General features: G+C 42.4%; 2 protein-coding genes across 4 annotated transcripts; both read right to left on the bottom strand.

Annotated features, from left to right (window-relative positions):
• Positions 1-7,495: 7,495 nt before the first annotated feature.
• On the bottom strand, positions 7,496-10,813 carry LOC127596058 (uncharacterized). 3 transcript variants are annotated; one of them, XM_052058214.1, is made up of 5 exons: positions 10,609-10,809; positions 10,378-10,500; positions 10,084-10,291; positions 8,730-8,896; positions 7,496-7,654 (listed from the first exon to the last, which is right to left on the bottom strand). In XM_052058214.1, exons 1-5 carry the CDS (start codon positions 10,648-10,650, stop codon positions 7,631-7,633), a joined length of 564 nt encoding a protein of 187 aa, XP_051914174.1. In that variant the 5' UTR covers positions 10,651-10,809; the 3' UTR covers positions 7,496-7,630. The 3 variants fall into 3 exon arrangements, with proteins under 3 accessions (XP_051914174.1, XP_051914175.1, XP_051914173.1); XM_052058215.1 differs by lacking the exon at positions 8,730-8,896 and having other exon boundaries at positions 10,609-10,813; XM_052058213.1 differs by lacking the exon at positions 7,496-7,654 and having other exon boundaries at positions 7,661-8,896; positions 10,609-10,811.
• Positions 10,814-17,428: 6,615 nt separating this feature from the next.
• tcf15 (transcription factor 15) lies at positions 17,429-20,464 on the bottom strand. The gene is made up of 3 exons (XM_052058191.1): positions 19,877-20,464; positions 19,076-19,739; positions 17,429-17,980 (listed from the first exon to the last, which is right to left on the bottom strand). Exons 1-3 carry the CDS (start codon positions 19,951-19,953, stop codon positions 17,924-17,926), a joined length of 798 nt encoding a protein of 265 aa, XP_051914151.1. The 5' UTR covers positions 19,954-20,464; the 3' UTR covers positions 17,429-17,923.
• Positions 20,465-27,044: the final 6,580 nt, after the last annotated feature.

Here is a 27,044-nt window from a genome sequence, read left to right as displayed (position 1 = left end):
AAATAGTTAAGCGGGACACTCCGGTTTCCCAAAGTAGGCCTCTCCCACTTTGACTGGAGGCGTGAGCACTGCATCTTTGGAGCCCCTGACCTGACCTGCAAAAAGATTCACGCTCATGCTGAGAGAGCAGCTGACGACTGAAATTGGACATTACTCACTCAAGTTTGCAAAAACAAAAAATAATTCAAAGACAAGTTGATATCAGATTTTCATAATGTTTTATATACTGTATATATATATATATATATTTTTTTTTTCGCGCGAGATTAACGCGGCACACGTCACAAGCGGATCACAACACGTCACGTTGCTCTATAAATACATTCATTCATTCATTCATTCATTCATCTTCCGAGCCGCTTGATCCTCATTAGGGTCGCGGGGAGTGCTGGAGCCTATGCCAGCTGTCTTCGGGCAGTAGGCGGGGGACACCCTGAATCGGTTGCCAGCCAATCGCAGGGCACACAGAAACGAACAACCATCCACGCTCACACTCACACCTAGGGACAATTTTTAGAGTGTTCAATCAGCCTGCCACGCATGTTTTCGGAATGTGGGAGGAAACCGGAGCACCCAGAGAAAACCCACGGACGCCCGGGGAGAACATGCAAACTCCACACACGGAGGCCGGAGCTGGAATCGAACCCGGTACCTCTGCACTGTGAAGACGACGTGGTAACCACTGGACTACCGGGCCGCCCTCTATAAATACACCAGAAACAAAACAACAAGCGCGCTGCAGAAGTCCACGCCCATGTCTGTTTTGCCGGCCACGGCAGCGTGAGACACCTAAAACGGATACTTAAAGAGTTTATGAATGGGAAGTTTACTTTTAAAAAGTTGCCAGATTGCTCCACTGACAAGACCAAAGTTACCTGTTCTTCTCTCTGTGTGTATCATACAGGTATACGATGTATGCCACTGACGCGATTGTTACTTGTTTGGAACTATTTTGTGTGGAAGGTTACAGCGTTCCGTGTCCATATAAATAGAGCGGGTGGAGCTTCTCTGTGTTCGTCTGACAGTGTCAGTGCGCTGCTGTGGTAGCGACCTAACGAAAATCAAACGCCTCCAGTGTTGTCATCGAACCAAGTGTAGTCATCCGAAATGAGGTCTACACAAAACCGTAGAGAGACGTCCGCGCAAGAAGGACCAACATAATCTACATAGCCTGACTGCGTTAGGGGGAGTGGAATCCCCCCTCTTTCAGAATGGTTTGCCCCAGCAGCACGGGGTGGGGGGACGTGCTTGCGCTTGTTTGTACTAGTGATGGGAATTCCAGCTCCTTTTGGATCGGCTCTCAAAAAAGAGCCGGCTCTTTCGGCTCCCAAATGGCTCCTCAGTTTTTTTGTTGCTTAAATAAATTTAATACCAAAAGTAACATAATATTATGTGTAAAATGAATTACTAATGCAAAAAATAGACATTATATAAAACATTTATTATTTATATGGCTTTACTTATATTCTTCTGAACATACTCAACATGGAGTAAAACATGGAGTGCTACAAAAATAAAATCTCAAAACAAGGTCGTCAAAAAGTTCCAATCTCTGAATGTGTATATTTATAAGCTTTTAACTATTTACAGTAAAACAACATAAGTAAGCATTGAATACCACACAACAAATTATAAATTAAAATTTGTAAAACAAAAAGAAAAAACAGCATCCAGCTAAAGGTTTTAGCTTGTCTTTAGCGAAGATTGGCCTGAAGAAAAAACATGTGCCTCAGCTTTGAGGGGTTGATCCTGTTTCTCCTCTCTGTTAATATTTGCCCTGTTTTGGAGAAGATTCTGAGGGGACAGATATTGCTACAACACACAGCCAACACAAAATGGCTGAAAATCCATTGCAATCATTTTATAAGATACTAGCTGGTTCGCCGCCCTCCGGGCGGCTCATCAGCTAGTTCCTGCGGAAGGCTGGTAAGGTGGTGGTTCGCCGCCCTCCGGGCGGCTCATCAGCTAGTTCCTACGGAAGGCTGGTAAGGTGGGCCTTCGGCCCACAAAAGTGTTGTTGCTTGGTTCAACTTTTTGTTCATCTTCATTGCTTATCGCGAAAATAAAGAGATGTTTAGCTCTACTAAATAACTAACAATTTCATTGCAATGCTTGTGGGTAGACAACATTTTTTCGCTAAGATGCCCGCGCGATCGTAGTGAGCCACTGCCTGAGCGGCGCAGTGGCGGCGCAGTGGCGGCGCGCAGCGGCGCGGTGAAGTAGGTACGTTTTGAAAAGGGACAGACGGAAGGACAGACCGCGTGTGGGATGACGCGCAATATATATATAGATAAGATATCCTTTATTTGTCCCACACTGAGGAAATTTACAGTTCCTTGTCAATTGTGTTCTGTTTTGCTGGTTTTATAGCTTTTTGCATAAAGTGGCTCATAGAGCTCTGAGTTGTACATCTAGGCAGTTGTGACATTGCAGCAGCAGCAACAGTTGCAGACACACTAGCACCTTCATTAATAGCTGGTTCCCTTGCTTGTCTTTTCTCTTCGAATTGTACTGATGGGTGGACTTTTCTGATATGCCTGTGGAGGTTATTTATGGAGCCTGATCTATGGGATATTTTAACCTTGCACAGTCTACACGCTGCCTTTGAACTATCAATTAAATTGAAATGAGTCCATATTTCACTGCGTTTCCTATCCATTTTCTCACCTTTCCGCTTTCCACCGTGTTGTTTTTTTCCACTAACTAGCTCTCTCGTCTCCTCGTCTGTCTTGTTCGCGTGCTGCTCAGTGTGCTGCTGTGTGTGTCTGTTCTCTAACCCCTCCCCCTTCTCTAAACCGCAGCGTGTGTGCGTGCGTGTGTGCGTATGTGTTTGTGTGTGCTGCTGTGTGTGTGTGTGTGTGTGTGTGTGTGTGTTTGTGTGTGTGTATAACCCTCCCCTCCGGCAAAGAGCCGGCTCTAATATATATATAGCTCTAATATATATATATATATATATATATATATATATATATATATATATATATATATATATATATATATATATATATATATATATATATACTTATGTTGTTTTACTGTAAATAGTTATATATATATATATATATATATATATATATATATATATATATATATATATATATATATATATATATATATATATATATATATATATATATATATATATATATATATATATATATATATATATATTAACTATTTACAGTAAAACAACATAAGTAAGCATTGAATACCACACAATAAAATTATAAATTAAAATTTGTAAAACAAAAAGAAAAAACAGCATCCAGCTAAAGGTTTTAGCTTGTCTTTAGCGAAGATTGGCCTGAAGAAAAAACAAGTGCCTCAGCTTTGAGGGGTTGATCCTGTTTCTCCTCTCTGTTAATATTTGCCCTGTTTTGGAGAAGATTCTCTCTGAGGGGACAGATATTGCTACAACACACAGCCAACACAAAATGGCTGAAAATCCATTGCAATCATTTTACAAGATACTAGTTGGTTCTATATATATATATATATATATATATATATATATATATATATATATATATATATATATATATATATATATATATATATATATATATATATATATATATATATATATATTTATATATAAGAACTATATAATATACTTATTAAACCGTTAATAACCGTTAGCTAATATACTTATTAAACCGTTAAAACTAATATTATATATATAACATATATATATATATATGCATATATATTAGAGCTGTCAAACGATTAAAATATTTAATCTAATTAAAAATGCAACTATCATAATTAACTCAAATGGACTAAAACATTTATTGTGATTACTCACACATTTTTTATCGTTTCTGAATTTCCTTTTACATTTTTTGTCCTATTTTTCACCCATTTTAATGCTCTCATCAACATGGACTCATGAATATGTTTTCTATGTGCCAAATGCAAATATTTACTGAAATAACAATTTTGATTTTCAATTTTACATGAACATTTTTCACTTGGAGCAGTTATTCACACATAATCTCTCACACAATATTACTGTCCATCAACAACAGTGAAAACAATATTTTGTCACACAACAGCTGCTTTAACAGCTTATTTTTATAAAATCAAAACAGAGCAATATAACATTATAAAGTGCACATCTAAGGTAAACTAGTACTCAGCCTATAGTAGATTTAAACCATGATTACATACTTCGTTTTTCTCAAGTTTACTGTGAACACAGCAGTCTGTTTCTGTATGTTTGTTGAAGAATAACGAGACACCGACACCAGTGTTCATTATGTGCCGCTGTATTCAAAACTGCCCGCCGTACAAAAAAAGCACACGCACTTCTCCCGTGCTGCTGGGGCAAACCATTCTGAAAGAGGGAGGGGGGGGGTCACTCCCCCTAACACAGTCAGGCTATGTTGATTGTGTTGGTCCTTCTTGTGCGGAAGTCTCTCGACAGTTTTTGTGTAGACCTCATTTCGAATGACAACACTGGAGACGTTTTATTTTCCCTAGGTCGCTACCACTGTCAGACAAACACAGAGAAGCTCCACCTGCTGTATTTATATGGACGCAGAACACTGTAACCGTCCACACAAAATAGTTCCAAACAAGTAACAGTGGCATACATCGTATACCTGTATGATACACACAGAGAGAAGAACAGGTAACTTTGGTCTTGTCAGTGGAGCAATCTGGCAACTTTTTAAAAGTAAACTTCCCATTCATAAACTCTTTAAGTATCCGTTTTAGGTGTCTCACGCTGCCGTGGCCGGCAAAACAGACATGGGCGTGGACTTGTGACGTGTGCCGTGTCACAAGCGGCACTAAAAAAATTTAATCCCGTTAAAATTCATTTAAATTAATGCCAATAAAAATGCGCTATGTATATATATATATATATATATATATATATATATATATATATATATATATATATATACACAATACAATACATGCTGATTTATATAGCGCTTTCACAACAGCGGCAGCTGTAACAAAGCGCTTTACAAAACAGTTAACATAAAGTAAAATAATAAACACAACACATAACATAAAACACGGACAGTCGTGCAGTCCTAACCACTTTTCCGTCACACGCTTTGTTGTTTGAAGCGGTTTGAGATGAAAGAGGAGAGAATCAAAGTGTCCTTTAACCAGTGGATCAGAGACGTCATGCTCAAAATGTGCACACGTCGGCTACAAGCTAAGTTTCAAAGTCAACAAGAAGCTGTAGCATCCATTGACGAAAAAAGAGATTGGTTCACTTCTCCTGTCCCATGGAAATCCATTTCAATTCCAAGCGGCAACTCACGGTTCCAAATACGCATCGGCGCTCTTCGCCAACGCTCTTCTCTCCTCATCCTCAACTTCAGCGGCCATCCATCCAGCCGCACCAACGCCAACTGTCCAACAGCGCTGACATAGCCACTGAACAAATCGGGGTTGTGAAAAATGCTGCCCATTACTGGCGCAAAAAACACAAGCGCCCCAGGTCTGTCCAGCACCGACAGTCAATGGCGCCGACATTCCTCCCAATCAAAATCTGTGCTGGTACAGGCGTGCTGCCGAGAAGGCGCAACCACCAAGCACAGATACTGCTCCTTTGACGAATGTCATGGCCAAAAAGCGCTGAAAACAGTCCATATCAGGTCCACACAATGAAACAACAAACAACATGTGACAAAACAAAAGACAAAAACAGCAAAAAAGAACAAAAAAGCAAGGCTCTTGAAGAGCACTTGCCGAAGGCTGCCTACTCGGGCGCCATCTTGGAAATATATATATATATATATATATATATATATACATACTGTATACAGCTAGCGGCCCGGTAGTCCAGTGGTTAGCACGTTGGCTTCAGAGTGCAGATATTCCATCCCCTTCTGAGGATAAAGCGGATTGGAACAAAATAAATAAATTGATTAATGTGTGTGTGTGTGTGTGTGTGTGTGTATACTCATTCCAAAATATCATGGAAAAGTTTGTTTTCATAATTCTATTCAAAAAGAAAGTTTCATAGATGCTCCTCCCTGCCTCCCTCTCCATCTTGCAAAATGTGGCGTTCCCTCTTCGAAACCTGAAAATGCAACTTGTTAGTGAACATTTCTTTCCTATGGTTTTGCTCGGATGTGTTTTCACTGAATAAAATGATGTTGCTTTGTGAATCCTTGTCACATGGCATTAGGGAGAGACTTTTTACGGGTCCTACCACGGCCACCTGCTCCAGTGCTCCTGTGTCAAGCACCGCAGCAAGGAATAGCTCTTCATCGTTCGACTCCCATGACCAGGAGGACTGACAACCACAAGTCCAAAGCAGGTATCATATTTAGGTGTTTATTAACTCGGGGATTATTTTGTTCCGCTGCAGATGTTCATTGGGAAACTGTAACAAGTATGTTAGTTAGTTTGGTTCATTTTAGCTCAGGCAGCATTTGATAGAGCCACTCCAGCAACAACCACAGCAGCAGCGATCCCTGATGATCCCACACAGTGGCCTGATGTCCTCAGCAATCGTGAAAAATGTTCATTGGTGAAACGTTGTTTGTGGTCCCCATCCCCCATTTGCAAAGGGACATCTGCGCCCGCAGCTGTAAATAATTGCCTCCACCTTGACTAAGTCTTCAGCATTAGCTGTGCTTCATTGTACGTATGGGTTTCCTTTGGTGATGAGCAGTGTTGTGTTTGCACCAAACACACATTTTGGGACTGTGGATAAAATGTTAAATCTTGTTTTCAAAATTTTGCATGGACACAATTGAAATCTTTCAGACGTGTGGTGTAAATGTTCTTATTGTCCGACTAAACTAAGGTTGAACTTTTTGGAGTCTTGGTATGTGCATTTGTGCTTAAGTACACAGTGTGAGAATACTTTTGGCACCTCCGCCACAAGCTCTTTCCTATCATTTGAATATTCTGTTTGGCACTCTTGAATGAACACATAGAAATAACTTCCAGAAACGTAATGGCAACTTTTTGGAACATCTCCAAGTTATACAAACTAAAGCGATGAGCCACACTGCCATCTACTGCAATCCGACGCATACTTATTTGACTGTGCAGCACCGCTTACATCATCAAGGTATGTTATATTATTTCCACTATTCATTTTTGCACTGTTGTTGCTTCCAAATTCTAATACACTGTCTTTCTCATTTGTTCTCGGGTCACAGGTGTTTTTCTTTACCTCCAATCACACAAAGGTGATTAAACTAACAAAAAATAAATAAAAATGTAATTGCACTGTGTCACCACTGTCTCCAAAGTTTTCTTGCATGCATTTAGAACAGGGCTCAGCAGCCTTTTTGAAACTGAGGGTTCAGTCATTGTTCATGCGACCTGCTTGACATGAACTTCTGAAACAACGCGTTTTGATTTTGGTTGTTGAAATGTTATTATTAATAAAAGAGACTGGTCATGTTAGTGATTTGTCACAATAGTTAGGAAAAACAAATCTCAATAGGCAAGACTTGACTTTTACAGTAAATCTCTGCCATTGTACACCTTTTCAAATGATGAATACGACAACTTTCTCTCCTGAGGAAAGACATTTAATCTGTGCTGTATGTTGCACATGTAGCACATTTGACAATAAAGTTAACTTGAACTTGAACTTTTCCATTACTGGAGAGGTACTTATATGGTCCTTAGCTAGTCTAGAAGATCACAGACGGCAAGCTTGAATGACCTGCACAATGAGTGACAAAAGAGAAAATTAGGAGAACAAGAAGTTCGTTGAATCCCTCCCGCTTATTTCAGTGGCAAAGCAAATGTTGTCATGTAGACGAAACGCTGCCACAATAGGAAACGGTGGCTCTCATCCTGTGGAGACCACCAGAACTGACTCAAATGACACTTGAACGGACGGAAGAACGCAGGCCTTGTGGCTTCGAGCAGAATACAGTACTGTATTTTCACCACCAAAAGGCGCACTCAAAAGTCTTAAATTTTCTCCAAAATGGACGGGCCGCCTAATAAAGCGGGTTGCCGTGTATATGCACCTAATTCGAAAATCTGGGAGTGCTGTTGTGTGACTTCGATGAGGGTCCTCTTGACTGATTGATGTTGTGCCGACACACTGCTCATATAGAGGAAAGGCGGACATAACTGAGGACAGCATGCGGACGTTAAAGTAAGACGGGTGGGCATGAAAAAGGATGCTAAAGGCACGTCCCCAGTAGGTGTACAGGTATGTGGCATATAGTACATGCATTGTGCAAAACAACATCTGAAAATGGCACCCACGAAGAGACACACTTACGAAACACAGTGCAAGCTATCAGTCACACGCAGGAACCGTGGGAATTGAACAGTCGTGAGAGAATTCAAGATCAACTCATGCTTGGTGCTTTCGTTTTATGAAACGGCGCCATCTATCCATCCGGGCAAGGACGACCGTGACGCAGCAACATCCGGCAAATTACAAGGAAAATCCGGCCATCTTCTGCTCGCACTGCAGTAAAAAGTGTCATGTTTTGTAGTCGAGAGCACACTTCATGGGCAGTGCGAGGCTGTCCAACTCATCCGCAGCGGAGGTAGACACTCAACGTTGCCGACGTCGTGTGACCAAACCCGGAAAACCGGTTAGCAGACTCCCCGAGTGTCGCAATAATTTGTTTCCTACTTACTCATTTTCAATGATTAGGATAACGATGAGTCTGCGAAACTGTTTTCTAGGTTTGTTGACAAGACGCTGGTAACGTTTGCCAGGGTCATTGCGATGCATCATTTTGGTTGCCATTTCCCAATGTAGCTCTATTTACCCGAACGCCAATGCATGAGATGAGCACTTTGGCCAAGCCCACTGCCAAGCAGCTCAGACTGCTCCACACGACTGGCAGCGGCAGTTCCTGACTGGCGTTAACAGCACTTGGAATTGTGATGAGCATTACATTTGTCATTGTAATTGTTGGGGTGTTGGTCACACATGCTGAAGTGGGAGAAAGAAAACAGGAACAGAAAAGGTATTACTGTACTGTCAAAAAGATACACATTTCTCAATCCACATCCATATACAGTATACACGCACAGTGTGTGTGTGGTTCTGTAGCGACACCACTCGAGTGAAGCGCGACTCAGCAGTTGATAGTCCGCTGCTCTCCGCTGTGCGTGCATCGGCGCGGACGTGTACGCACGCATGTCTTTTGGCTTCAACCAATCAGTGCTGACGCAACGGACGTTACACATTAAAGAAACACAGTGCGTGCTGAAAATAAGTCAATTGCTTGCTGAGTTCAAAAACAAATTCAAAAAATAGTACAAACGACCTACATCAATCAGAGTTACAATGACAAATTCTAAACATTAAATATAATGATAAATCAGAACAAAGTTGATAAATAGAGAAAGGTATGGAAATATCCATTATGAATACAAGAGAAAATTGACACAAGAGTGCTAGTGTGTGGATGTATAAAAGTTGTAAAAAATCACGGTTAAGGGTAAAGTATGAACCTTAATGGGGACTTCTTTCTTCTTACTTTCTTTCTTTTCTGATTGATATAAAAATGATTTATTAGAGTTAAACACATAACACGGGGTAGGGCTAGATACATTTTTTACTTCTTCCTACTCCCTTGAACATAATAACTGCGTTGAATGATGACTGATTTCTCTTTCCTTTTTACTATTTTATTTCATTTATTTTCTGTCAAATTGTTTTTATGTTCAATAAACAAACCAAACCAACAAAACCTCTAACATATTTTGAAATGAACACTTGTGCCTCCCACTCTATTACGGTGAAACCTTGGTCATGATGGTGGTGCATGGAAGGCTTTGTATTTTTATTTTTATTTTTTTCCAGTGGGTACTCGAATCACAAGACTGGAAGTGCTTTCACTTTTCTTATCCTAACACTGATGTTGCCTGCAGTGAAAATAAGTTTGACACTTGGGAGATGGTGGAATAAAAGTCACTGTGTTGTTTTTCTGTTGTTAACCACAACTAACTTGGTTCCTGAAGGCAGGTGAGAAGCCATTAGAAAGCCAGTCGGCTATTAGTTCCAAACAGTGTCATGTTGAGTAAAGATGGCCTGTGGTGACAACTCAACAGTAATCTTGCTAACCTTGTTTCGGAATCATTTATGTACAGTACATGTAGCATGTCATGACCTACCACGAACCACGAGGTCGACCACGCAGTCTTTATTTTGACCGCCTACATTTGCAGTGATGGCACATTTGTAGGTACCAGAGTCACTGGGCGTCACGACGGGCAGATGCAGGCTGTCGCCCTCGCCAAAGGTGATCTGCTGAGAAAAGTTCCCCTTCTCCACAGAGCCATCACCGGTGCTGATGAGGAAATGCCTCTTCTGTCCATCCATCTGTCCGATTTTTTTTTTTTGATAACTCGTGTTAGATCCAAATTATCGAATGCCGTTTTGCCCAGAGGCTGTAAAGCGTCACTAACCTTGTACCAAGAGAGCAACTGAAAATGCGTGCTGTCACGACACAGACAGCTCATGTCAACATTTTTGTCACAGTCCGCTTCGACTTTTGCCTTACTGGGGCTGAGGCAATACACAGTAAGTACCTGTTCACAACGCACACAATTTTCTCAGATAGAAGATACAAGTTTGAACTGCGGTTGACGGACCTGCGAGACAATTTTGGCATCATTGTAAAATGAACTTGAGCTCACCTTCACGAAGAGAAGAACTGCGCTCATGGTTTGACTCATCATAGGACACCTGCGGGGCTCATCTGAAGCGATGCTTTGCTGACTCGAAACCAAAAGGCAGTTTCCAGGAACAGATGCACAATTTAGATAGTGGGTGTGGCAGCAGTTTGGTGTAAAGCATGGGCGCTCAAACTTTTAGGACCTTAGATCTAATTTTCGATCAACCAACCCCAATTATATATAATTTTTAAAATCATACTGACGAAACTTTGCTGCTGTAAATTGGGAATTTCTCCATCGTGAGACAAATAAAGGTGTTCTTTCTAAACTCACAACCGGAAACAGTCCTTAAAGTAGAACACTTAAAAACACACTGACTGTACTTACCTACGCACACACGCCCACGCACCCCCCCCCCCCCCAACCTTCCCTCCACACAAATGCACACACGCACACACATACAGATCCAAGGCAACCTCATCCTGTTATTTTGAATGTCAGGGAACTCCCCATTGTCCCTCCTCAAGCAAATTATTTGTAGGTGTCACTCTTGTTGACAAAAGAGGTCAATATGTGGTTATTAATAGTTGACAGCCTTCATGGAAAAGAGAAAAGAATGAAGCTCTCTGTCTGCATAAAACATTACGTCCTTCTGCAGCAGCTGGCGCAGGGTTACAAAAAAAATTATTGACGTTTTCACAAAGCGCGAGTGGAAATGAGCAGTTAGCAACCACTTCCGTCTGCACGCCCCCAGCTTTGCGAGCGTCTCTGGGAAGATGAAATCTCCTGTGTAGGACTCAAGTTCATATGCTCGTTTAAAATGCGACACTTGACATGTTATAACTCTTTCTAAGTTGGTGTGGAAACTGGGCATAAGCGATCTGGCCTGAGTGCAGGCAGTGAGTCATGACAAATAGATGGTGACAATGAAATTAAACAATTTGGAGGGACATGGCAAGGAGCAGGAGCAGGATTTGTGCCGGCAGGGGGACATCTGATTTGGAGGGCATTCACAATAAAGCTTGGGGGTTCGAGTCCGGGATCTGCATATTCTCACTGGGCTTGTGTGGGTTTTTACGTAATACTCCCAAAACCAGTTCCTTGGGTTCAGTGATGACTCCGGCCATATCCACACAGAAACGGAAGCACTGTAATTTGTAATGCTTTCATGTGCACATGCAATCCTTTAAAAAAGATGTGTGTGTCCACACAGATGCCAAAATGCTGTTGAATGGGGTGGGGGACAAAATACCTGTGATCCTTACGAGGATAAGTGATATCAAAGATGGCTGTGTTGATGGAGCTTTGTTTTTGAAAAATGAAACATCACTGCTTTCCTCCACCCACATGCAATGACAAAAAGGAAACATTTTCTCGATTTAGCATCATCCGTCTGTTTAGTGTACGTGGTTGAAATTTGCCGTCGCCTAAACAAAAGCTCGAGGGTGAGTTTGAAGGAACCAAGCAAAAGGGCTGAGATGACCTTAAAATGACCGCTGGGGCTTCTTATATCGGACACGTCTACAAGATGACACAGTGAAAAGTGAAATAAGCACTATGGGGGCTGATTTAAAAGAAAAAAAAATTGGGAGGAGCGCCAGAGAGTTTTTTTTTCTCAAACCCTAAAACATGCACTGCTTCAATCTCGCAAGCCTCATCAAAGTTGTAATTGTGTGACGACTTCATTTGTGTCTGAAATCTGAGTGAGTGTGCATGCACGTGTTGGATTGAAGTGTGTGTTGCAGGTCATTGTAAATCCCCGAGGTTGTTAGCGTGCCCAGCTGCTAGCGCAGGCCTCCATTTCTCTGTCAGCGAGCTTGTTCACTGCACACTCTCCATCCTCTGATTGAGGAAATCCGCTGACTGTTTGCTCCGCACGCTGCCATGAAACGACCCAATGGTTCCGCCGCCTCTCCCCCTGGTCCTTTGCGCTCAGGCTTTCCCATGAAGCCACTGAATGTTTACGGGGGCTGACAGATTTATGGCTCTTGGATGGAGCATACAACTCTTGTACCAAGTTGCAGCGATGCCTAAGCTACAGAGAGCAACACGGAGGTGCTTTGAGTTTTGATGCCCACTGAAGGCCCACGAACCAAATGTACTGCATGTCACTGGTTTTAAACTAGTAAAACAAAGCTAGCAAAATAACTACAACCATGTAAAGATGGGAAAAAAATGTTTGTACGAAATAAAAATGAAAATGCTTTCAAAAAAAATAAAAAACAAACTAAAACTGGTTATAATTATAGCAAAAACTTCCTTCGTTTTTGGCTTTGTCAATTCATATCATACGTAATCTTTCAGCGTTCATTTTAAGTGTATTTATTTTGGTATTGCTGTACATCCATACAGAAAACGGAACAGTCAAACAGTCGCTTGAGTATTAAAGTTTACATTACAATAATTAGTGACCTTTTTGTTTTGTTTTGTTTTCAAATCTTGCATTTGACAAAACCTGCATTAAAAATACCAAATACCAGAAGTAATAAAAAACTAAAACAAAACATTCTGAAGAATAAACAAACAAACAAAAAAGTCATCAATAATTCTTTCCGGGTCACGGGACTTTGACCGGGAAGACAAATCTTTGGAGTATCTTGAAAAACTTAAATTGGGTCACTTTTAACTTGAGATATCGCTAGATATGAAACACGTAAACATTGGTTATAAATTGCACTTGGATCTCTTACACACGCACAGACACACAGATACACACTCAATCCTGTCTTATTTGAACGTCAGCCCATGAGTGCGGACAAGCTACTGAAGGCCGGGGCTCGATTGTCGGAGTCTGGTTCATTTGTATTGTTCTGTAATTTCTTCTCTGGGATTTCCTCGCCGCCCCTCACCTCCTCACCTCACCCACCCATCCGACTTGCTTGCGTCCATCATCCCATATGAGAGCGCCGCCAAATTCTTTGCAGCATGAAAACAATTGTTCCTGAATGTTCGATGAGACCTAACCGGCTCCTCAGAGAGCTCGCCCGGCCCATAACTATCGTACGCCCCCACCCCAACAGAGGCTTGCTTGAAAGTCTGTCAGACTTCCTCGGCATTATGTTGATTGAAAATGTGAACGCAAAGCATGTGAGGCCTCGGCCCAAAGTGATTCGAGGCCTTGAATATCAGATCATGACGAAGTTCAGGCATTCTGGCAAGATGAAAGCCCGTTCAAGGTGAGCAACCATCTGGGAATTACGAGTGCTCACAGATGATGTGGGGGAGAAAGAGTACATCCTTCCTGTCTCTGGATAATCTATTTCGTTTGTGAGTCTGCGCTGACAGAGTCGTGATTTGTGTTGTCGTATAGCTTTCCTCTCAACACTGAACATCTTATACGAAACATTGACTTTCTTCTTCTTCCCTGCCTTTTTGAAGCTTGTTGCAATATCATTTAACTATCTTGGCATGAAATAGTAACTTACTTCAAATATAGGGATATGTTGGCAAGAATGTTGTCAACTGTGTGTTATGAAGGAAATTAGTGCAATGTGCTAAACAGCTTCTAATGAAGACACCTACTACATATGTCTGTATATATATTGTGTGTGTATCGATAATTTTCTCTCTCTCTCTCTCTCTCTCTCTCTCTCTCTCTCTCTGTATATATATATATATATATATATATATATTTGAAATATATTGACAAAGTTTTGCAATCACTCAATTCTGAGGGGAAAAAAATATGGAATCACCCTGTAATTTTCCATGTGTGCGCCTGTAGTGATGGGTCGATTGAGGGAAATTGGCTGCTTGAAAAGTAGATCTTTGGTCAAAAAAGGTTGGACACCCCTGGTCTAATGTACCTGTCCCTGACTTCTTGATTTTTTTTCTGGGTTTTGAAAGCCAGAAAGTGTCAATTTGAATTGACCACAATTTTGTGTCATGTCTGTGGATCTGCTTTTTTTTCCATAAAAAATTAAGCAATAAAACAATAAACATCCTTCAAGACTGCCGCTTGATTTTTGCCAGGAGTTATACACTTCCAACAGCCCCTGACTCTTACCATCAAAATCATTATGGTCACTTTTAAATCTTTTTTGGCGGTGTAACGTGTCTAGCCAAGGACATGGAGAAGTCAGTCTATTTCAAACCTAAACAGCGGACCCCAGGTAGATCCACGTCCTCACTTGTCTGACACGGTCCCACACGAGAGTATCAATGCTACTCTGCTGCAGCTTCCAATTTGGTCCTGACCCTGAATGGACCCACCAGAGAGCTGTACATCTGGGTCCCAGTGCAGGATGATGTCAAGACTGGCGTTGACCCAAAGCACGCCGCACAGAGACTTACTCTGAGAGGTCAGCTGCACGTTGTTTTCCCTTCCTGTGTCTCAGTGACATCTTCCTGTCGGGGGGGAGCCTCAGGGAGCCATTCGAGGGGGCCTGGGCTCTGAGCACGGAGGACTTAGCGCGGCGAATTCCAGTTGTCCTGCCACGGCAGAAGGTTTACTCTAGTGTTTGGACCCCTGGCATGCGACCGAAATTCACTTTTATTACAGCCCCATGTGACACCGCCGAGCCTTTTTCCGTCCTTTTGTTCAGCAAATTTGTGGTGTGATTTAAAGTGATGTTAAACTGCAACTTGGAAGTGTGCATGAGCTGCCACTGCCATGTTATGAAGTGGCGTTATATCGTCTGCATGAATTTTCTAATGCTTTTAACCTCACTTGGTGCACGGGTGGGATTAAAAAAAAGAGGATCTTTTCAGTGGCAATTCCAAAATGAACGTCTGTATGGTAAGCACAAAGTCACTTAGTTGAGTGCAGACCTCAGCCCAGACCAAACGGTCGACCAAAGTGTGCGGGGGCTGGAGGCAAATGGAGCGCTGCCTTGTCCGCTAGCAGACTACATCCTGAGTCATGGACGGTGACAAACAGATGGACAGTTGCATTGTGATTCTACAGGGAGTGTGGTTAGATTCGTGCCAAAATGTACAGTGGGACCTCAATTTTCTCAATTCAATTTGTTTGAATGTGTTCCACAAAGTCAGACTGAAATTGAATCAAATGGAATCCAAGTCAATATTTTCCCAAATAATTTAATCCTTTGCTGACGTGCCAAAATATAAAAAAAATCTATAAAAAACATGCAAAATAAATGAAGTACATAAATGTACACTGTCCATCTCTTTTACCTTTAATGAAGACAATTGCCATTTCTGTACTTGGCTATGAGGGTTTTTTTTTTCGTGAATTCTGTCACCTTTCTTGCCTTCTTCACCAAATGGAAACTCCTAAGTTTCATTTGCATTGTGTAAAAACGTTATTATTAACCACCAAGTCAATATCATTCCTTCACATCTGCGCGGCATCACTTGGACATCAATAAAGATGTGCCATCCTGTCAAAAGTCAGGCCTTCAAATTAACAAGATGCCGTTATCATCACAATTTCTTCAAAAGAGAGGCTCAAGGGAGTGTACTGAGCCTTTTATTCTGAAGGCTAGACTTTGGATAAGATGTCAATAAAAAGATGTTGCCTCCCTGAGTGTTGCTGAGCAGGGGGCAGGGGGAGCTTGTGTTGTCACAAAAAGATTTCCGGTTATATGTAGAACCTTTTTTTACAAAATTTACAAATGAACTTTGAATGAATACATTGACTCTGGGAAATAAGGGGCAGTCAATTTTTTTTGTTTTTGTTCTTGTTTGCACAAAAAGCAAGCATATAAATGAAAACCAGAACAAAAATTTGGACGCCCCGCTTCAATTTAAAAAAAAAGTCAAAAACCAATCATATGGAAATTAGGACATACGTGTCCTACAATTTATTATTTTGCCCAAATGCGTGCTTTGTAAAAAACGTAATTGACAAAAAAAAAAAAAACAATGCTCGTGTTGGCATGACTTTTGCACAGCAATGCATATATCAACAGTTTTCATATTTCTTATGTTGCCAGAAGAACTATTTGTCACGTTCTCGTTCAACCAAACACATGAGACAAAGTAAAGACTATTTTTGCATCATTTGCTTCCACAGCGAGAAACAGGCTTTCACTTTTGACCTCTCACCTCATCTCTCCCTGTCCGTCGGGCCCACGGCAGTGATTTATCCCTCTGGCATACCAACAGCTGTGCTTGGGTTTCCGACCAGAGTGTGTGTGTGTGTGTGTGTGAGGGGGGGGCACTTTTTGCCATGACTAATCTATAGCAGACTTAAAAAAAAAACACCAATTGTGAAAATGAGAAGAAAAAAACCCACACCAGCTAAAGACAGCGGAAATCTCACACTTTTACTGTGCTTCCTGCTTGCTTAGTAAACACCAACTCAACAAGCCTGTGTATGAGTTCATTTGTTGTTAAAAAAAGAGAGAAAGAGAGAGAGAGAGAAAATACATAGAAAAAAAACTAAACCAGACACTCAGTTAAAAAAAGAAGGCGCACAAGATCGAAGTCATCTTTCCGTAAAAAATTTGATCAGTATAAGAATACAATTATTGGTTGACGAGGGTAAGTGAACGACAACTTTTTGGATTTATGATGAGCGGCGTAGGAGATTTCATCAAGTTCTACCAAAGCACATATTTTAAAAATGTGACATTGTCAGAATGCAGACATTTGTTCCGGAGTAAGAAGTACACCGAAACAGAATGTTACGCATCCTGGACCATGTCATAGTATTGCTCCTAAATGACTTGACGGATGGTATACAAATTATTTTTTGTAATTAATATTATTATTAGTCTTAGTTTTTCTTTGTTTAGTATGGAGCGAAAGCCACAGATTGGCTGGCTCAGAAGAACGCAGAATTTGGACATTCCCTTGTTAGGACCATCTTTCACATGATACTTCAACTACACTCTTGGGATTTCATCATGTTTTCTAAATTTAAAGACTTCACATATAACTCACAAACATGACATTTTATTCTGTATTTTACCTTCAACACTTACAGGCATCTTAAAAGCCAACATGAGCCAGAAATAAGCCATAATGGTTACGCAAGGTAGACATCACCTCAGGGGATGGCTCCTATAGTTCATGAAAGATCAATCCGATTACAAAACAATTCAATCGTAAAAATAAAATTTATTCCTTTTTTTTTTTGCAAACAAAGAAGTACAAATGCTCATAAGTCTCAAACAAATGCACTGCATCCTTGAGGGGCTTATGCTTACATTTCTCAGTCAAGTATAAATACTGTAGTCTGGGGGCTCCAAAGTCGGATCCAGCAAGTGTGTGTGTGTGTGTGTGTGCGTGTGTGTGGGCGTGTGTGCGTGTGCGTGTGCGCGCGCGTGCATGCGTGTGTGCGTGGTGCAGCTCTGACTCTTCCCTGAGAAAGTCTTTTGAAAGTCTTTTGAGGGTTTACAGGTTTCCAATCCTTCACCGGTCAGTTCAGTCAGCGTCTCAATCGCAGCGGCCCCAGTCTGCGCATCTTCAAACACTCACTGCTGTCCTTTATTGGAGAGGGACAAACACAGAGATCACTCACTAAATATCAACAACAACAACATTAAGGCTGACTGGTGGCTCTCATCTATTGTTGTTGTTGTTGTCTAGTGAAGCCTTTTTTAAAGTCAGGCCAAGAGTTAAATGTTACATCCTTGACATAAAATAAGAGAGAACACAACAAATGGATTTACAAAGGAAGGTTATGTGTCATCATATATTCTCAGATACTATTTATCGGGCATACACCTTCTCACGTATGATTTTGGTCCAAATTTCCTCTCTATGTTGATGTGTTATTTATAGTTTTAATTAATGACCAATTATTGAACAAAATACATGTGTAGACATAGAATAACTTCTTATTTGTTGAAGTTTTAGGAGAAAAACAGCTCAAGGAATCCGCTCTAAATGAATGAAAGTTCTATTTGTGGGAACTGATTTTGGATACAATTCAGCGCTCACACTTCTAAATGCAGCCAACTACAAGACAGTGGTTTTAGACAGCATCGAATAAGAACTAAATGGTGCTTGGCTAGCAGCGTTCAAGAAATCCTTCATGCTCAAAGACTCAGCGGTAGTGGCCATCTCCCAACCCAGAGGTTGGGGGCTCAATCCCGGCCATTGTGACCTTGTAAAAGTATCCTTCAGCAGGAGTACCAAACTCCCGGCTGCTCCTGATGCTGCGTCAACAGTTGGTAAATTAGGAAACAGTGTAAAGCGCTTTGAGGACCAAAGGTAGAAAAGTGTGAGACAAGTGATCTTTTGAAAGAACTAGCAATGACCTGATATTGTTAGGACTCCTGATATTGTCAATGCTCCGTGGGGCCGAATAAAGAATAAAGCGAACCGCAGGTGGCCCGCAGACCGTGCTTGGCCCACCAAATGAGGAAAGGGCTTACTCGGTAAAAATGAAAAGCAATGAAATAAAAGAGGAATCCGTGCGTCTGGTTTTCGTTGCTATTCATTTCCCAAGCGAGAACATGTCGTTTTGAAATGCTTTATTTTACGCACTCAACTGGATAGTGGTGATGAACGCAAGTGCAGTCTTGTTCAAGACTCCTTTGAATCTGCTGGCTAGGAACGCAAAGTTGTTCTTTACCCCTTTCCTCTGGTTGCTCAAGCAGAAAGTGCAGATGGTCCTGGGCTGCAGGCTCGACTTATCCCCCGCCTGCGCGTGGACCACGTCGAGGCACGGCTGTCCATTCGCGCAGCTGTCGCCGATGAGCAGCACGTTGGCCAAGTGGGAAATGTAGCTGGAGGCCAGTCGCAGGGTCTCGATCTTGGAGAGCTTCCTGTCCACCGGCTCGGTGGGGATGAGGGTCCTGAGGGCGGTGAAGGCGCTGTTGACGCTCTGGGTCCGGCCGCGCTCCCTGGCGTTGGCCGCGCTGCGCTGCTTCATGACCGTCGGGGTGGACTCGCCCTCCGCCTTGCGCGCGGTCCTCGCGCGCGGGCCGCCGCAGTAGAGCCGCTCCGAGCTGTCGTCGCTCTCGCTGCGATTGTCGTCGTCCTCGGACGCGACGCTCAGGTCGGAATAGAAGCGCGCGGCAACCGGGCGCAGCATGGCAAACGTCATCGTTCGGCTTGGTCCCGGCTCGTCTGCTGCAGCTTCACTACATGTCAACACGCCGTTGGCTCTACATCGCTGCACGTGGAAGCCAGGAAGGTTCTCTCCTTGGGATGTGCTCACTTGGCAGTGGCCTGGATGACGGACGGCTCGGCTGGGAAGCGCCGGTTGGGTCGATACTGACGGGTCGATACCGACTCTGATATCACATTCCATACATAGTATATCATGGAGGTATCTGGGTAACACACTATAAATGATACCATTTTACCTCATGACAAATTATGGCATACTCACTTCCCAAATGTACTGGAGCTATATAGCAAAGATACTCACACCCTGTGCTTAATTGTCGTGCATAAACCAATACTGTGGGGAAAGTAGAACTGATTTAACTCTTTAGTAAGCCGCATGACAAAATAAAAATGGGTAAATTCACGACACCGCCCCCCGCCCCCACACAGTGTCGCTATAACGTGCAACAAATTATTTAGCTGCGGCAACTTATTTATGGTTCCATACTGAACAATTGGGTCAGCAAACTGAACACACCCTCTCTATAAACTGTAAGGTCGAAGTAGAGGGTGGGGCTAAAGACAATGGACAGGAGCGGCGCGATTGAATTTTGTCTTAAACTGAGGATAAACTGGCATTGCAGCCCCTTGACAAGGACGGAATAAGAACACATTACTACTAAGAACATTTGAAATTCAGGTAACAGGTTGTCATTGGAATGATATTAAATCCACAAAATAGTATTTCATGCAAACATTCTGCTTTTTTGTGTCCACAAACGACTATATTGTGGCCAGAATTAATACCTCAACCCATGTCACGTCTGGGGCCCTGTGCAATAGATTGCCTTTCTGTGCCAGTGTCTGAAGCTGACATGAAATGCAATGGACTGAGCTGACACTTAACAGGCAACTGAATGCATTTCTTGTGTTTCAAATCATGTTTTAAAGTAATTAATGCTAAACTGAGAAAAAAAATAAAATTGTTGAATATACTCAGATTTATTATGTCATGTCCAGATACATTTTTGAAGTGACCATATTAAGTGATCTGCTTCAAAAATGAATCTGGATACAGATGATTTTATTTCGTGCAACCACTTGACATCGTAAAATTGGGTAAATTGAACAAGTTTTTTTTTTCCATGTGTACTTTCGCGGTGTTTGACTGATAATAAAAGCGTGGGGCTACATTGTGAACATAAGACTCCATCAAAAAACGTTTGTTTTAATCAGACCCAAACAACATTGCCTGAAACAAAACAAAACCCGCCAGACTATTCAAACAAAAGAATCTGCCGAAAGCATTATGAGGTGACAGGACTTCAATTAGTTCTTATCATCTCTGTCCCCAAAGTCATAAATTTATTCATGCACATGAAGCTTCGTAAAATGTTTCCTTTCCATTATCAGTCAATGTGAGTTTGCGTTTATTGCGAGAAAAGAGTCTGTTCCAGAATGTAGTGAGAAACCCGGATCATGAATTTAGATTGACATTTGCATGGACGCGAGTTTAGTAGCTGCGCAGTCAAACCACATTTCAAGAGGAAATTATCCACATTGTGCATTGAACTGTCAAAAGTCCAAACGACATTTGCTAAATGACCACTTTAAGCAGTAATTTGTTGAATTTAAATGGTACCTTCATTGCTGAGAGGAGGAGCATTTTGCTGGTGACATGGGAGTCGACCATCTCGTAAATGTATTTGAATGACATTTTATGGGGTCATCATGTCAATGTCCTGCTCCAATTATGAGGCCAAATGAACATCTGTGATTTTCACAGAAGGAGAACGTCACCGGTAAGTGTGTGTAAACAAACAGCGAAATGATGATTCTGGAATGGCGAGGGTACGTTTATTGGCTTGCCCCAGGTGCAAAAAGAAAACAACAAGGGGCAAAGGGATGATTTACTCTTGCGCTGTGTTGTCTGAGACTTGAAGAGGATTCAAACCACAAGGTTGCTGTTGTGAAAGTGAGATCTTGATTGCATCAAAGAAACACAAGTGATATTTTCCTCAAACTTTGGCTGAATACTGAAGAGCAGGATTTCAGCGGCGTTCAACTTTCCTCGATAGCGGGAGCCCCTTAAAGGTAAAGTAGTTAATTTCATGTGCCGTATGTGTGTTGTTTTTATTTTTTTTTAGCTCGCTCACCTCAAACTCAGGACAGCAAAGTTTTAAGAGCCCCTTTTCTCGGGAGCTCAGAATCGTTTACTGAGCTCCTTCAAAGGAAGTCAATCCATTAATCTCAGTGATGAGGACGCAGCCGCTCGGGTTCGCCACCCACTGAGTCCTTATTGATGATCTGTCTGACGCACAGAACAAAGAGGAGCATGTTCTCCAGCATTTGAAATGACATCCTACTGGCCTCACTTCTTGTTCCCGCAAAAACTTGGCGGTTGGCTTGAAGTTCTCAGCTTGTTCACTGGTATTGAGCAACACTTTTTGCATTTTTTCAGGGTTACAGAGGAGCCTTGCATGGGCGCCGTCATAGCCTAGCTAGTCCAACTCGTCTGCTTTTCCCCTGCCGATGACACATTTGCATTATGTCATAGCCGAGGCAGCTGCTTCATATCCCGCCCCAAGCTTGCTACTGTTAATGCTGGAATTATAGATGCCCAACAATTCCCTGTAATTATTTAAAAAAAGAAAAAAATGGCACTTCGGTCTGATGTACAGTGCGATTAATATCTACACACTGAAAAACATTGTTACCAGGAATGCTCAGATCACACTTTTTCAGACTGAGCATACTAGTACTAATTTGAGTGCTCATTGATACGTACACGCAACGCCCCCCCCCCAAACTTTTATTACAATCAAATTTCCTTGGATGTAGCGCAAGTTTCACTCAAATATAACAGCTTTTGAAATACAAGCATCTCCTGACTAACATTTTTAATTGCAACTGCGCATTTTTCAAACACATTTCACTTGACAAATGTATCCCATAACCCAATGCATTGCAGTTACACGGTGTCTGTCTGAACACTTGGCGGCATCGCACGGAAAAAAAAGCATACAGTAAGCAAGAAACGAAGAAGTCATTAGAGACAAAAGGACGTCGAGTCTGTCGTTTATAAACAAGTAGGAAGGCAGGTGTTGTATTACAGCTGCCTCCAGAATGAAGTAAAGAAAAAGAGATGCAATAATACAACTTCTGGAAAGGTGTGCTCGTTAGCCAATATTGGCTGGAGTTCTGAGGAATGGCTTCACTGTGTTCATGATACTGATGATGCAGTTGCTGTTGCTGTTGAGCAGCCTCCAACTGGGTCCCAAAGCGGCTCCTAAAGCCGCAGGGACCCGGGTACCTGCAGACCCAGTTGTCGGCTCTTGACTGGGAACCGTTCATAGCCCGACGGCACGCCCAACACCGCTTGGAGGTCGTCCCCGAGTTGGGCTGATGATGCAGTTGCTGTGCTCACCTACGCTATTGTTAAACATCTGGGAAATTCAATAACTATGCAAGAGCGGTCTTTCAAGATTTTTCAGCCACCTTCAATTTGATTCAACCAAGGTCTGGAAAGCCGTGGCTCGGCCCCGGTTCAAAACCAACCGTGCAATCAAATTTGTAGATTTACAGGGGCGTATTCTTCGTGAGCAACGTCACTCTTCGGCGGCGGAAGTCCATCCTCGTTCAAACTGGAGCATGGTAGAGATAGTTTGTTAACATCATTCAGCATTAAATCAGTTTAAAATACCAAAAACACAGTCTTGAAAGCTCCAGCGGCTAATAGCACTGGAAGCATTAATTTCAAAAGAAGACGTGCATGTTTTTTTGTTTTTGTTTTTTACATTACGTTTGATCTTTGCTGATTGGTTCAATACGCGGACTGTTTGCTCAGGTTTCCTAGCCTGCGAATCGAGCTCAAACTGACCGTTTCCATGGTATGCGTAGGGACGCTCGTGTGAATTTTTGGTGATGACTGCTCAAGTTTCCTGACACCCCATTGGCGCCTCCTCGGTTAGCACACCAAGCCCGCGTTGTGAAAACGTCATCTTTCCCTTCTGAACTGCCATTGTTCTGCAACGGTGTTCTTGGCGCAAAGCCAGCATTTATACTTTGCCATGAGTGACAAATGGGGGTGGGGTGTGTGTGTGGAGGGTTTGCGGGGGGGACAGACCAGGGGCAAACTGCACTCCACGGTCGAACTTTGTGGTCATGTTTAACTAACAACTAATCGCTGGTGCAAATGAAGTGCGGTTGAAGGTGCTCTCAGTGGCCACGTTTCATTCTTTGAGACTTTTGAAACCTGGCCGTGGCAATGTTGTTTTCATCCGGACAATAAGAAAGACACACATTTAATGTTAAGAATTCCGTGTGGACATCCCAGCAGCAATGGCAGAGGACTGTGCTGCTGTATTATTTGTGCTGACTGCGCATCTCTCGTCCAACGGATGTACACTTATATCACATTTTGGGATCTCCGCCCTAAGAGTGACTTTATTCCCAAAATCTTATTAGTTTTGTCTAAAACAATATTCAACAGAACTCTCTTTTATGTTTCTGTTTATGTTACCACTTTTCCTCCATTTTCCTCCTGTGTGTGCACTATGCCATTCAATTAAGGTTATGCTTTCCAACTAGCTGCACATTGTTCCAATTCCATTTTGGGACTCCAGCTGTGACAGTGAGTCACTACCCCACATGAGTATGTCGGACACCACAGCATGTCTCTCTTGTTCACAAAGTCCCTGTTTGATTGCTCTTTCCTCAAACACAAAGACATGCAGACGCAACCTTTAGGAAGATGAGCAGTTCTCTTAGCACGCGTACTTGCTTGTGCCCGCTGATTTACTACAACGGGGAACCTGTAAAAATCTGGCACAAATTACACGCCTGCATTCAGTTTCAGTTCCGGATAGGAAGCAGTGAGAAATCATTGTGGACTCCTACATCTCAAACCAACTTCCCACAGTGGAAAAAGCAGTGAGAAAGCATTTTGCTATTTGTGGGTGACATTTTGAGGGGGAAACTGGAAAGTGGGGCGGGGGGGTGAGGGGGCTTGGAATTGGCAATTATCATAGTTCATTATATATTGGAATTCTCCAGTTAAAGGTATATGTTGTGTATTTGTTCAGTTACTTCCGTTCTTCACGGCCCTCTGAATAGGGATCGTCGGCCAGCATGGAAGGATCACTCTTTCTGTACTTTTTTTGATACATTTATTGGGACACTTTGCAGCAGAAGTAGTCGTAGATGAAACAGAAGTAGTTGCATTATCAGAAGCAGCTAATGACCCAAAGCACACATAAATGCAGTAAAATGAATATATATTTCTTTCTGCATCACGATGTAAATAGGTATGGAATTGACATTAATTAATACCATTTTAAAAATACATTTAATAAATTCTTTAGTCAACCATGATTTTACCATGTATTATTATTCATTATTGGAAACGCAAGAAACCATACATCAAACATATCAAGTCGACTCGAACAAAAGAACTACAAGTCCCAGAAGTGGAGCACCGGCATGATTAAGCCCAGCTGCAACGCAATTTACTTCGTTCAAGTCGGCTTCACAGTGCAGAGGTACCGGGTTCAATTCCAGCTCCGGCCTCCCTGTGTGGAGTTTGCATGTTCTCCCCGGGCCTGCGTGGGTTTTCTCCGGGTGCTCCGGTTTCCTCCCACATTCCAAAAACATGCATGGCAGGCTGATTGAACACTCTAAATTGTCCCTAGGTGTGAGTGTGAGCGTGGATGGTTGTTCGTCTCTGTGTGCCCTGCGATTGGCTGGCAACCAATTCGGGGTGTCCCCCGCCTGCTGCCCGAAGACAGCTGGGATAGGCTCCAGCACCCCCCGCGACCCTAGTGAGGATCAAGCGGCTCGGAAGATGAATGAATGAATGAATGAAAGATCAAATGGGAAAACACAACAACTATGCTAAATAAAGACACCACTGTTCTAAAAACATATTAGCCCACGCTGTCTAAATTGCCGATTGCGAACGGTAACTGACTGTGATTGCAAACAAAGCACAACGGACATAATGCAAAGCAGACAAACAAAGCAACCGATCATGATCGAATCTAAAGCTAACTTTAAATATCCGGTAAATAAAAGTACAAGCGTAGCTTACCATTGGGCCATGCCGACGACGAAGCGAGTGTATTCACTAACGTAACATAATGCGATCCTGTTTTTTAAACGTCGCGCGAACGGGCACCTGTCAGTGTCAGCCCCGCCTCTCTTAAAGCGCCAGGTGAATCCAACACCTCCCACTTAAGTTCCCGATGTCCCATCCAGGGAACTTACATCAACTCATAATCAAAGACCCCATTCAGTGAAAAATTCACAAACATTAAAACTGTTTTTTTTTTGGGGTGAACAGTTGTCCAATGTTCTCTCCTGTTTTCGGTGAAGAGCATAGCGCCCAAAGTCAATCATGGCCCTCAAGCGGATCAGTGTCTTTATGAGGCGTGGGTGCTCAACTTCGTGTATGTACGGTGTACATTGTGTGTGGGCATGGTGGCAGCGATCCGCCTACACCAACCAACCAGATAATGACTTAAAAGGGTCAAGCCTGCAGCTAGAGTCCGGGTCACAGAGCTGCAGCTGGAGTCAAGTCCTCTGTTGGGATAAGCACAACCAGCCTCCTTACAGCTCTTTGCAGGATGATGGTTGGTGGGAGTTGTTGACGATTATTATCGATGGACGACTGCAGACATGATCTGGAACGAGCCCTATGAAAATGAATGACGCCCACCTACAATGTTTTAAACTACCCATATTAATCGTTACATTCACAAACTGTAGTCCCAAATCAATTCGACATCATTTCAAAGCTAACAACATTGTCCTAAAAAATGGCTTACAGGTCGTTTGATTTGTTGGCGATATTTCTATTGACAACCCAGGCTGCACTTCCCTGAAATACACTAATGTTAGCCTCTCAGACGTGACGTATCGCTTCAGCACACTGTGCTTCTTTGAAACCAATTGTTACTTATCCAATGAGCCGGAGACATAGATAATTATATTGAGAGCACAAAACCTGGAAAATGGGACATTTTCAGCAAACACTGAATTTCTAAAACACTGAGGATAGTTTGCAAGGGAGGAAAAAAACCTCCTTCACTTTTATTCATGGCAAACTGCGAAGAAAAACTAATTCATGCAGTTAGGTACTGCGTTTCATATGAGAGGAGATTTTTTTGGTCTCTGCACTTTTCCCACACTTCTCTGATCAGTCCCAGTTCACATACAGGGCTTGGGTGCTATTGGCGCTTTAGCCAAACGACTGGATGTCGCGCACGCACACACGCACAGAGCAACCCATGGAAAATGTTTCCTAAAAGCAACAGGTGCAATGTGTTGGTGTTTCTTTTTTAATGCTGGTGTTGCGTGTCAAAAGGCCTTTGAGGATCTGGTTACTTCCAGACACTGAGAGTCACAGGAAGGAAATCTCACACACGACACGCACACGCACGCACACACGCACACTCACACGCGCACTCACACGCGCACACGCACACACACGC

The sequence above is a fragment of the Hippocampus zosterae genome, chromosome 2 (assembly GCF_025434085.1).
Source record: "Hippocampus zosterae strain Florida chromosome 2, ASM2543408v3, whole genome shotgun sequence".
Lineage (NCBI taxonomy): Eukaryota > Metazoa > Chordata > Actinopteri > Syngnathiformes > Syngnathidae > Hippocampus > Hippocampus zosterae.
The sequence above is the reverse complement of the archived record's forward strand: the minus strand, read 5'-3'. Positions and strand labels throughout refer to the sequence as shown.

Coding starts and splice junctions, on each gene's coding strand:
- tcf15 (XM_052058191.1), bottom strand. CDS start 19,953: ATGCGGCTTACTAAAGAGTTAAATCAGTTCTACTTTCCCCACAGTATT. Junction 19,740..19,876: donor ACGACAATTAAGCACAGGGT/GTGAGTATCTTT, acceptor ATGTGATATCAG/AGTCGGTATCGACCCGTCAG. Junction 17,981..19,075: donor TGAGCAACCAGAGGAAAGGG/GTAAAGAACAAC, acceptor TCTCCAATAAAG/GACAGCAGTGAGTGTTTGAA.
- LOC127596058 (XM_052058213.1), bottom strand. CDS start 10,650: ATGATGAGTCAAACCATGAGCGCAGTTCTTCTCTTCGTGAAG. Junction 10,292..10,377: donor AGTTGCTCTCTTGGTACAAG/GTTAGTGACGCT, acceptor AAAATCGGACAG/ATGGATGGACAGAAGAGGCA. Junction 8,897..10,083: donor GGTCGACCTCGTGGTTCGTG/GTAGGTCATGAC, acceptor CTCCCACTTCAG/CATGTGTGACCAACACCCCA.